The sequence below is a fragment of the Astyanax mexicanus genome, chromosome 1 (assembly GCF_023375975.1).
Source record: "Astyanax mexicanus isolate ESR-SI-001 chromosome 1, AstMex3_surface, whole genome shotgun sequence".
Classification (NCBI taxonomy): domain Eukaryota; kingdom Metazoa; phylum Chordata; class Actinopteri; order Characiformes; family Acestrorhamphidae; genus Astyanax; species Astyanax mexicanus.
The window spans coordinates 119,966,202-119,979,068 of record NC_064408.1 but is presented as its reverse complement, the minus strand read 5'-3'; the positions used below and the strand labels follow the sequence as shown (position 1 = coordinate 119,979,068).

Here is a 12,867-nt window from a genome sequence, read left to right as displayed (position 1 = left end):
TAGATTGTCAACCATTACATTTTATTAACCAATATATTTAGTGTCAGAATTACTATAAAATAATTGCACCTGGGGAGAGTCTTCAGCTTTGTACATCTGAGCATTCAGGAGTTCCTTGCTGCTCTGTATGCATTTTTCAACAAAAAGGTTCCGAGTCAACAAGTCAGTGAACAGCCAACCAGAAAACTCTCCAAGATTTTCAGCAAAACAACGATGGCTGACTTCCTCAAAAGTGCTGTGGACAGAGCCTTACAGAGTAAGAGTGGACGCCTGGACCTTTTTCTTCGTTTCCTTCTGGGTCTCTCACTGGAGTGTAATCTGACTCTCTTACAAAGCATCCTGAAACCCACAGAAAAGATCTCCTACAACAATGAGGAAACAGTCAGGTACATCAAGGAGAAGATTAAGGAGAACACCTCTCCAGAGAAATCCATCAATCTGTTCCATTGCTTGAATGAACTGAATGATCACTCTTTAGTGCAGGAAGTGCAGAGATACATAAACAGAGGTGGCGACCATCGTCTCCGGCATGCCAGGCTCTCTCCTGCTCAGTGGTCAGCTCTGTTGTTTGTGTTGCAGAACTCAGAACAGGAGCTGGATGAGTTTGACCTCAGTAAATATGACCCATCTGAGGAGTGCTTTCTGATGCTGCTGTCAGTAGTCAAAGCATCCAGAAGAGCTGTGTGAGTATTTTCTTTCAAGAATTTACACAGCTTTTAATGAAGTGCTAATATTAAGAATCAGTTTCCAGTGAATTACTGTAAGATTCATGTATACATTGTTACATGTTAGTATTAGCCTAATGTGTATCCAACACAACTGCTTGCAAGCTAGGATGGGTAAGAAGAGACTGGTACAAGTAAGCCTTTAAACTCCATGTATTCCAATCCTTGTATTCCTTTTTTCATATTGTAAATGTATAGTTTAAAAGGGTTAGATTGAGTGGGTGACGATCAGCTATATGACTGGGATTCTTAGTTCCAGAAATACACTGGGGAAAAAGTCCCCAATGAGTTCTCATACCGTTAAAATCACATTTGCTCTTTGCTTGTTTTTTTTTTTTTTTGTTACTTTTTTTACTCACCTTCTACTAATTTTAATCTGCATTAGAGCTGTTGGTGAGATGCATGGCCATGTAAAATGGGTCAGCCTCGGAAACTAGAACTTTCTGTATGTTTTTTATAGGCACTGCAAATTGTAGGCACTATATATATATAGGCACTGTAAATTTCCCCATTGTGGGATTAATAAAGGATTATCTTATCTCTTACTTTAGACAGGTATGGTATTTCACAGTTTAACTTTGTTCTCTATTCTATGGACAGTAGGTCTATTCAAATATTTCAATTTAAGTTTATAATAAAATATATATTTTTTTGTGTATATTCTTCATTTTTTAGACTAGCATCATGTCATCTTGGAGTAAAGACATGTGAAGAACTGGCATCTATTTTCAACTTGGAAAACTCCTCACTGAAAGAGCTGGACATCAGTAACAATGACCTGCAGGATTTAGGAGTGGAACAGCTCTCTGCTGGACTGAAGAGTTCACACTGTAAACTGCAGATTCTCAGGTCAGTGTTTCTGTCAGTTTATTCTAGATGTATAAATACAAGGCACTTAGAACACTTGGCTTAAACCTTAAAATGTAAAGCTACATTTTCAGCCACTTGATATTTTTAATTTGTCAAAAAGGTTATGGATTCAATTTAGGTAAATGTATATTTTTTGTAAATTCTTCAGTTAAATCTGTTGTGCTTTTCTTTCTTTGCAGGTTATCTTTGTGTAATATTGGAGCAAAAACATGTGAAATTCTAGGTTCAATTTTAAATTTGAAAAATTCCTCCTTGAAGGAACTGGACCTCAGTAAAAACAACTTGCAGGATTCAGGAGTGGAGATGATCTGTGCTGGACTGAAGAGTTCACACTGTACACTCTAGACTCTCCGGTCAGTGTTTCTTTACAGTCTATATTTATAGATACTAACTATATTGCCAAAATTATTCGCTCATTCATCCAAATCAATAACCTCAGTTATTCCAGTCACTTCCATGGCGACGTGTGTAAAACCAAGCACCTAGTAATGCAGACTACTTCTACAAACACTAGTGAAAGAATGGGTCACTCTCACAAACTCAGTTAGCATGGTACTGTGATAGAATGCCATCTGTGCAACAAGTCCAGTTGTTAAATTTCCTCACTACTAAATATTCAACAGCAAGGTGTCAGTGTGGTTATCACACAGTGGAAGAGACTGGAAATGACAGCAACTTACTGTCATATGTATTTCAGCTTAGCTCAGGAAACAGTAGGGTGTAGAGAGCTCAATTGAATAGGTTTCCATGGCCAAGCTGCTCCATCCAAGCCTTACACCACCAAACGTAATGCAGGCCAGCAGATACTTTTAGCAGTATAGTGTATTTGCAATATTGAGCCATCACAGATATAAATGTTTAAGGTTGTATTATCATAAATTCACCACACAGTTCAGTTTAGTTTCACCACTTCTTAAGCAGAAATAAAGTGTCCTAAAAGACTTTTACATAACAGGATTATTATTTAAACAGGATTTTAATAGTTTAATACTTTACTTATGAACTTACTTTGAATTACCAACTGTTCAAACACGCCCTGGTAAAACAGACTAAGCAATACTAGAAGATCATTTGTGCCTCATATTACATTGTATTGCACTGTAGGGTATCTTATCTTATCTTATCTTATCTGGATGGACGGATGGATGGATGGATAGATAGATATGACTTTCAGTTCAGCTATTGCTAAGTATGTTAGCTTTGGTATAACTTTTTTGTGGCTAGAGAAAATATTTTTGCTGTCAATTAAATGTATTACTTTCCTGCTACATTTAAAATTTGCCATTGAGTGTAGTCACATAGTACATGTATTATATGTTTTTTTTTTTTCATTTTGCAGATTAGCTATGTGTAATATTGGGGAAAAGACATGTGAAAATCTAGGATCAGTTCTAAACCTGAAAAACACCTCAATAACAGAGCTGGACCTCAGCAATAATGACCTGCATGATTCAGGAGTGAAACTGATTGCTGCTGGACTGAAGAGTTCACACTGTAAACTGCAGATTCTCAGGTCAGTGTTTCTGTCAGTTTATTCTGCAAAAAAATACATGTTCTTCAGAGTATTACCAAGATGGTACTATAGTAAAAAAGAAATATATAGTTTCTAGTGATCATCAGAGATCTATAGTAATTTATATGATTAGGTGTCTAAAAGCTTTATTTGTATATGAGACTATAATCAAAGAAAGTGTTTTAGATCCATTGTATTTCACTGTCCATAGAGTTCTATAGTACTTGTTAATGCATGCCTAGAATTATCCTAACAATCATCCAGCTTATTATTAGTGTGTATAATATAAGTGTGTACAGTGTATAACTTACACAAATGCTACCTATAGGCCATCTGAGAAAATCCCTGAAAACTCCAGTGACAATATTTTAAAAATAAATATTTTTTATTTGCTTTTGACACAAATTGACTTAAGGTATAGCCCTGAAAACTACATTTACTGTAGTTTCTACGTACTTAAGCAGGGTTACAGCCCTCAATCTGTAAAAAAGGCCTTTACTAAAACTACTAATAAGTAGGGGGTACCTATTTTATCTCATATAGTAGTAAAAAGAAGTCAAATCTCATTTATAGTTGTGTGAAAATATATTTTTAAATGATATGAAATATATGATTTCTTTCTATCTGTGTTTCTCACTCTTTGCAGATTATCTGGTTGTATGGTTACAGAGGAAGGATGTTCCTCTCTGGATTCAGCTCTGAGTTCAAACCCATCCTACCTGAAAGAGCTGGACCTGAACTACAACCATCCAGGAACGTCAGGAGTAAAACTGCTCCTTGACAGACTTCACAATCCACAAAGCAAACTGGAGACACTTGGGTATGAATAAGTGCTCTGCATTAATTGTGTTATAGTTCATTTAGACAGAGTATGGTAATTCAATTCTCTGTTTCTACAATAGACTCTGATATTACAGTTAAAGGGACCGCATATTTAAAGTCATGTGTCCAGTAAATTATTAAAATGTTTTTTTTTAATAATTATATGAATAAAATAATATAAAAATAAAATAATATGAGTATTAAGTACAATCAACTTAAAAAATAATTAAGTGAAATCTCATACTGTCCTGATCTGTTTTTTTTAGAATTAAACATGGAGGCAAAAGCAGAATCAAACCTGGACTAAAGAAATGTAAGTATGCACACACAAACACACAATAGACCTAGACAGATGTCACTAGACAGATGTCAACAGTCAGAAGTTCATTGCTATCTTGGCACCAATACACATCTGTATAATTTTAAAACAAATAGTAAACAGAATAAAGGAGTGTGGACGAGCAGGTCAGTTGGACGAGCAGAAGCACTGGGCATGTTTAGGTAACTGTGCTGTTAAAATAGCAATTCACCAAAGTTAGAGCACACCTTGATATTTAAGGGAATGTGAGGAAAGGGACACGCTGATTGGTCTATTTCATATTAAGCGCAAAACAAACCCATGATTAATTAATTAAGAGAAGAAGTACCTCCCTTTTCCAAGTTTCGAGTTGACCACAAAAGACATACTTCTCCAGTCGTTGCGATGGCAAAGGCACACAGACACACTCTAAATCACGCTGCACAGTGCACAGTGGTTGTCGCCCTAGAGGTTGGTTGCCTAAAACATATATGGTTGTCTTATCTGGTCAAAATTGAACAAAAATGATATTATCAGCGCAGTGTTTCTCCTCTAATATCTCTGTTTGTGTTCAGATTGCTGTGATCTAACGCTGGACCAGAACACAGCACACACTCATCTTTCTCTGAGTCAGGGGAACAGGAGGGTGGAGTGTGGAGAGTATCAGCCCTATCCTGATCATCCAGAGAGGTTTGATGTGTACCAGCAGGTGATGAGTAGAGAGAATCTGTTACTGGGAGGCTGAGTGGAGCGGCAAGAGGGTGATCGTAGCTGTGAGTTATAAAACCATCAGCAGGAAAGGAGAGAAATCAGACTGTGGGTTTGACGGAAGTGTAAATTCCTGGGGTTTGATCTGCCGTGATAACGGATACTCAGTTCAGCACAATAAAACCAACACTGAGCTTCCTCACTCTTCCTCCTGCTGTAGGAGAGTAGGAGTGTATGTGGACTGTCTGGCTGGGATGATATCCTTTTACAGCGTCTCCTCTGACAGTGAAACTCTCACACACTTACACACATTCTACACTAAATTCACTCAGTCCCTTCACGCAGGGTTTTATGTAAATAATGGTGCCTCAGTGAGCCTGTGTAACAGAATAATGCTGTCACAGATGCTGTGATGTATTGTAGAGAAATGTCTTACGACACAGTGGGGCAAAAAAGTATTTAGTCAGCCACTGACTAACAACGACTGATTGTGCAAGTTCTACTACTAAAAAAGATGAGAGAAGAGTTGAAGAGGATGAGAAAATACAATATATTTGGTTATAAAAACTCCGCCAGCTAAAATAGTTCCATTGCTGCTGTGTTTTTAGCTGCACTGTTTGGTTTGTAAGCGCTGCATCATTGCTAGGTTACCTGTATGTGGCGGAGTAATAGACGGAGAGCTTCGGTTCCAGTGCATTACCGGCTGATAATATCACTCATGGAACGCATCTCAGCCAATCACCTTGCAGGGTCGGAACTACCTGTGGTATGATAACTCTGAGATTTCCCATATCTGATTACCCACAATCATGAAAAACATGTGAATCAGAATACCATCTTTGATAATCTGCAGTAATCAGATTACAAACTGCATGTAAAAGCACTCACTTTTAGAAAAGGGCAAGACAGTCTATGAAGAAATGCTCTGTCTGGTAATCAAAAAACCCCAATATATCAACAACATATATTGATGCATCCATCTCAGCAAGCTAATTCTTCTCCAAACGCTCGCCATGACAGACAATAATTTTCTATGGCGTTGAGGTCTGGAGACTGGCTAGGCCACTCCAGGACCTTAAAATGCTTATTACAGAGCCAATTCTTTATTCTCCGCGCGGTGTGTTTGGGATCATTGTCATGCTGAAAGACCCAGCCATGTTCCATCTCCAATGCTTTCACTGAGGAACGAAGGTTTTGGCTTAAAATCTCACAATACCTGGCCCCGTTCATTTTTCCAGTCATTCTCTGCCCTTTGCAGAAAAGCAGCCACAAAGCATGATGCTTCCAACCCCATGCTTCAGAGTAGGCCTTTTTATGGTGTTGTTGGGATGCAACTCAGCATTCTTCTTCCTCCAAACACGACGAGTTTTGTTCTTCTTCTAGCACTTCCAGGATGTTTTATTGTGTTAGTTTGGATTTTTTTAAGAAAGAAGTAAAGATATGTGGGCCGCCATCTTGCTGATCGCACTCTGTTTTGCGAGAGGAAAAGTTACAGCATCATCACTGGTCCTGCCACTTGAGCTTTTTACTCAAGTAAAAATGTAAAGGTACAGGTTTTAAAATACTTAATCTGTCATCACTCACAGAAACCAGGGAATCTTGTAGGGTCACTAGATTATTTTCCATCAGGAAAATCAGAAAAAAAGCAGAATCAAAAGCAGCATTTTGCAACAGCTACAGCAGTAGTTAATAAGTAAAACACTCACACCCTGCCCTGCAAAAATGTTGTGTTACTGCTTTCGTCACCGTCCATTTACCTAACCACATTTCCTTCTCAGTTAAGATCGCTTTATAATATGCTGTCTTTCAAGTCATATTTGTTTCTTCAGGGCATAATAACCTTTGTACCAATTGAAGAAGCACTAAAAGATTTCACAAGCATCTTTGCATCATATTTTCTTCTATATTAATTACGTTAATCAGATTACTTTTATTTGTACAGCGCTATGATATAGATATGTATGATATGAAGTATTTCTTAGCTTAGCAAATGTTATAGAACTATCAAAACAAGGACAACCCCTCTTAAAGGAGACATACAGTATTATGCCAAAAGTATTTCCACTTGAGTCTCGACTGCCCCTATAAATGTTCTTCTATGAGTCGTTTGGATGCTTCCTTATTGTGACGTTTGTGCCATCCCTCACCTGTTAACCCCCACTAGAGCCCCACCCATTAAATCAGTAGAAGATCTGCCATTTCTGTCATTTTGGTTGAGAACCTCAGTCAGTACACAGCAGGATTAGCCTACAGATTTCGTCAGAGGGAGGGATCTATACCTGATGTCCGTGGCAAGTCGGCAGATGAGGGAAATGTACGAACTTTCAAATAATGAATTTGCTGTTTATATCGCAGTTAAGCATGAACTAGCTTGTTTTGTTTTGCTGTTTAGCACAAGCTAATACTAACGTGTGGTAACACTCAGCATATAGATGGAGTATGGCCAGCAACAGCTTATTTGCATAAAAGTGACAGAGCCCTTAAATGGCTCCTTATGAAAGGGACTGAAACTGGTGAGATCTTTATCTTTATGTGAGTGTGATTCTGTGTAAAGAACTTCATGAAAATGTTTTGTGTAGCCTATAGACCTATTCTAAATTGTGTAATGACTTAACTAATTTTGTTTTACACAACTCTTGGGGATTTGTTTTTTTATCGTTTCAGTTGTTTCTGTATTTTTGTAGTGTAATTTTTATTTTTTTATATACATTTCTTCGTAAATTATGTTTTTTTTATTCCTCATGGCACTATGAAGCATAGCATATTGATTTTGTTATACCTGGTGTAATGACAAAAAAAGATTATTATTCTTATAGATACAGTATGTAAAGCTATCCTAATAATATGTTTCTGGTACTGTCTAGTCTTTCTTTTTTGTTCTGCTCCTAAATTTCACTCTATTTGCTCAAACCCTAACTAAACCACCAAACAAAATCTTTCTCCTGATATCAAATACCTCACTTACCTGCAGATTTTATCTCTAATCTTGATGTGATAGATAGATAGATAGATAGATAGATAGATAGATAGATAGATAGATAGATAGATAGATAGATAGATAGATAGATAGATAGATAGATAGATAGATAGATAGATTCTAGGAAATTCTTGAAAAGTAAAGTTGATGAACTGGGCAAGTATGTCTCCAGACCTAAACCCAATTGAGCACCTGTGGGGCACCCTCAAGAGGAAGTTGGAGGAGGACAAGGCGTCTAACATCCACCAGCTTTTTGATGTCATTATAGAGGAGTGAAAGAGGATTCCAGTGGCAACATGTGAAGCTCTGAGGAACTCTATACCCAAGAAGTTAAAGGAAGTACTGTATAATAATGGTGGTCAAACAAAATACTTCAATTAATCGTGCGTTTAATCATTTTCTAGCAAACCTTTTAATAGTTTAAGATTTAAATGAATCGTAAACACAGGGTTAATACACGTTTTAACCAATACATTTCTCCATGATTTTTTCATGACTTTTCCATGCCTTCAAGGTAAATTTCCATGATAATACGATTTTTAAAACATCAGTGCAAATATGTACAGTAAAACCAAAAATCAACTAAAACTATAATTAAAACTGATTATAGTATGTCTAAAATAAATCAGATAAAATGTAAACATGCAAAGTTTAATAATAAAATGTGTATCAGATTCTGAGAGCTCCATTGTATAGAGCTAAATTACTGAATTAACTCTGAGCTGATGTATTTGTAGCTCAAAATAGATTTTCTCCATTGATAAACTAAAACACAAAGATTTGTAGACCACATTTCCATGACCTTTCCAAAACTTTCTTGGGTATTTTTATTTTTCTAAAACTTATTCGGGCCTGGAAATTGCAATTTTCAAATTCCATGAGTCTTCCAGGTTTTTCATGATCGTACAAACCCTGCAAACAGAAATTATGCTATGCCTTTTTTTTGACTGCAGACAGTATAAACCCAACCCATGTTTTATCTGATCAAATTCATGTGGTTTATTAATATACATGCATTCCTGTGTTTTTGCCTACTACACATTCCCAAAAAATTAGGACTGAGAAACTGAGAAAACCAAGTGATAAAGTGTTTGAGAAGTTTTTTGTTCCATTGTTCTTGACCGATATTATAGCTGATAGATTTTTACTCCTATAGTCCTATAGTGCACTACCATACATTTTTCCACTCCACCTTATATTCTGCAGCTTCTGCTGTCTGTTGCACCACTTAAGGTGGAACAGGAAAGTTAGCTAGCTAGCTGGCTACTGAGACAAACTACTAGCAATCGTTTTTATAGTTGTTATGAAGAATTTGACCATAAAACATTGAAACTACACATAAAACTGTGGTAAAAAATATTGCTAAGCATCACTTTGTGTTGCTGTTATCTTACCAGTGATTCCCATACCCCTCGTTTAAATTGTGCATCTGGAAAATCTCAGTTTGTAGCGCTAACAAGCATTATTCTTTTCACTAACCTACCACTCCCACCTAACAAGAATTGGGGCCAATGGCCTAAACTTCCATTTAAATGGCAGTAGAGCGCTCCGCCATGCTGCTGGTCTCCGAACTCAATACTGGCAACTGTGGCAGACACCTCCCCACGAACGGCAGCTTAAAGCAAGGTGTCCAGCGCAGTAACTTGACGAGGTACCACTTAAACTTTTCCCCCACAAGTACATAGATGATTGGATTCAGGCAGCAGTGAGAGTACGACATTGCTCTGGTGATCAGTAGAGCCAGCTGAATCCAATTGTTGGTGTCGCAGTCTGTCGATATCACACCCTTCAATTGCAGGCCAGTGAGGAAGGTGACGATGTTGTACGGCGTCCAGCAGCAGAAGAAGACCACTGCAACCAGAGCGACAAGGCGTGTGTTGGGTTTCCTCGTGGATTGAACCCTCTTACGCATCACCATCAAAAAGCAGAATCCGACGATGCTCAGTGGAATCACCAGGCCCAGAATGTTCATTTTAAAGATCCCAACAGAGCTGAAGTCATAATTTTCGCTATTGTCCATATACGCAGTGCAGATAGCCTCGTTTTGGGATTGTAAAACCTCGATGCACAGAAGCTCTGGGAAAGATGAAGCAACAGCGACGATCCAGATAACCAGGCAGACCACAATCCCACAGGTCTTAGTTCGGACCCTTAAGGCATGTCGGTCGTGGACCACGACCAGGTATCTGTCGATGCTTATCCATACGACAAAGAAGGCGCTACAGTAGAACGTGACATAGTAGCTGCCCAGAACTAAGATGCACACGGTTTTCCCGAAAATCCAGCTGTGCTGAAAGTAGTAGATCAAAAACCGGAAGACAGAAGACTGTGATCAGGTCGACTAGAGCCAGGTTCAGCAGGCAGACCTTCATCACGCTTCTCAGTTGAGCGCCCAACATGATGACCCTCACCACGAACACATTGCCGACAAAGCCAATCATGAAGAACAGGGAGTAGAAGGCACGGAGGGGGTGGTTCTCGTGGCTTTCATAGGCACAAGGTGCGTGACCTAAATCATCAAAATATTCATCAAAATACGATGAGTAATTATAGGTATCTGTGTCGAGGCTGGAAAAAAAGAAGAATAAACACGGTAAATGTTTTTTTCATAGCTTCTTACACAGATAAAAAGATGGTAAAAAAGGATTCAAAAATGATTATCCTGCTTCTGTTAGAGTGAATGTGTCTATGGTCTTAATGTGTCTAGTGGCTTTCTACAAAATCTTTTACTGTGGGGATTTGATTGCACTGCAATTGGATCCAGATCCTAATTAAAGTGGTGCAGACTTGCGGATGTGCACTGCAAAAACTCCATTGGCAAAAACTAGACAAAATATATATGTTAAAAAAAGAAATGCAAGGTCTTAGTAAGATTTCTTAAAATAAATCAAGCAAAAATGTTCTGGCTTAAATTTGTACACAAGGATTAGAGAAATTTGACTGGTGAACTTATTTTGAATTTAAATTACTTAAAATTAAGGTGAAAATTTCAAGTAAGACTGATTATGATCATTATTATTATTTCTATAATTTAATTTTTAAAAAATCTTACACTTACACAATACTTAGTAAGACAAAACTTCTTATCAGAGAAAAAATATTTATTGGGTTTGACACATATGCTATAAAGAGCTTGAACGCTCTTAGTGTCTTAAAACAAATAGGTCAGAAATGTGCTTTGACCAAAAACTACATTTCCCACAATGCATGTAGATTGTGTTACCCGCAACTGCCACCAAGCAAATACAATGGCAGATCTGTTCTATCTGTGGTAAACTGTTGTTCAACAGGTCCTGCTCTTAATTCAGACTTTATCAGAAGGAAGATTTTTACTTTTGTTGGTTTTAAACCTCCATCTACTGACAGTCCCTTAAATTAAATATACAGTATATCGATGTTCTCACCTGTTTATTTCCCAAGAGGTTCCTGTAATATTCACCAAGGTTTCCATTTATTTACTGTAGAACAAAGCATTAACATCATAATCAGGAATGTTAGTCAGATATCTTTACAGTTTACATTTATGCACTGCACAATACAGCAGCAACTGAAATTATGTTCAGTAGTTTACTACTAGCAGAGGTGGGTTCTTCAAATTCACCAGAAAATGTACATTTTAATGATTTAATTCTCAAACCAGCACTGCTACAATTTTTTTTTTAATTTAAAAAGCAGAAAATAACTGTACTATAGTGAATATACAGGCACTGTACCTAAATCTAACTCAATTTAAAGAGCAAAAACTAACTCTACTATAGTGAATAAACAGGAAGTGAACTTCAATCTAACTCAATTTAAGTGGCAGAAACTCTACTATAGTGAATATACAGGCACTGTGCTTCGATCTAAGTCAATTTAAAGAGCAAAAACGGAACTAAAGTGAAAATACAGGCACTTTATCTTAATCTAACTCAATTAAAAGAGCAGAAACTGAACTACAGTGAATATACAGGCTCTGTAGCTCAATCTAACTCAATTAATAGTGCAGCAACTGCTATAGTGAATATACAAGCACTGTACTTCAATCTAACTCAATTTAAAGAGCAAAAACTGTACTATAGTTACTATACAGGCACTGTACCTCAGTCTTACTCAACTTAAAGAGCAGAAACTGTACTATAGTGAATATACAGGCACTGTACTTTAATCTAACTCAATTTAAAGAGCAGAAACTTTACTATAGTGAATATACGGGCACTGTACTTTAATCTAACTCAAATTAAAGAGCAGAAACTTTACTATAGTGAATATACAGGCACTGTACTTTAATCTAACTCAATTTAAAGAGCAGAAACTTTACTATAGTGAATCTACAGGCATTGTACTTCAATCTAACTCAAATTAAAGAGCAGAAACTTTACTATATACAGGCTCTGTAGCTCAAACTAACTCAATTAATAGAGCAGAAACTGTAATATAGTGCATAAACAGGCACTGTAACTCAATCTAACTCAATTTAAAGAGCAGAAACTTTACTATAGTGAATATACAGGCTCTGTAGCTCAAACTAACTCAATTAATATAGCAGAAACTGTACTATAGTGAATCTACAGGCATTGTACTTCAATCTAACTCAATTTAAAGAGCAAAATGTTACTATGGTGAATTAACAGGCACTGTACATTAATCAAACTCAATTTAAAGGGCAGAAACTAACTTTACCATAGTGAATACACAGGCACTGTACCTCAATCTAACTCAATTTAAAGAGCAGATACTGTACTATAGTGAATATACAGGCACTGTACCCCAATCTAATTCAATTAAAAGAGCATAAACTTTATTATAATGAATATACAGGAACTGTACCTCACTCTAGCTCAATTTAAAGAAAAGAAACTAACCTTACTATAGTGAAAATGCAGGCACTGTACCTTAATCTAACTCAATCCTAAGAGAAGAAATTGTACTATAGTGAAAGTACAGGCACTGTACCTTAATCTAACTCAATCCT

At 36.9% G+C, this 12,867-nt stretch overlaps 1 protein-coding gene and 1 pseudogene across 1 annotated transcript; one reads left to right on the top strand and one right to left on the bottom strand.

Annotated features, from left to right (window-relative positions):
- Window positions 1-69: 69 nt before the first annotated feature.
- Window positions 70-5,055, top strand: LOC111194807 (NACHT, LRR and PYD domains-containing protein 12-like). Its single transcript, XM_049467623.1, has 5 exons — window positions 70-683; window positions 1,401-1,574; window positions 3,755-3,928; window positions 4,197-4,243; window positions 4,804-5,055. The coding sequence occupies exons 1-5, from the start codon at window positions 214-216 to the stop codon at window positions 4,971-4,973; spliced, it is 1,035 nt and encodes a 344-aa protein (XP_049323580.1). The 5' UTR covers window positions 70-213; the 3' UTR covers window positions 4,974-5,055.
- A 3,253-nt stretch (window positions 5,056-8,308) lies between these two features.
- LOC103042527 (C-C chemokine receptor type 8-like) lies at window positions 8,309-10,513 on the bottom strand (annotated as a pseudogene).
- Window positions 10,514-12,867: the final 2,354 nt, after the last annotated feature.

Excerpts from the sequence above, each read along its gene's own strand:
- LOC111194807 (XM_049467623.1), top strand. The coding sequence starts at position 214 with ATGGCTGACTTCCTCAAAAGTGCTGTGGACAGAGCCTTACAGAGTAAG. Across the intron at positions 684-1,400 it reads AAAGCATCCAGAAGAGCTGT|ACTAGCATCATGTCATCTTG; the intron begins GTGAGTATTTTC and ends TTCATTTTTTAG. Across the intron at positions 3,929-4,196 it reads AGCAAACTGGAGACACTTGG|AATTAAACATGGAGGCAAAA; the intron begins GTATGAATAAGT and ends TGTTTTTTTTAG.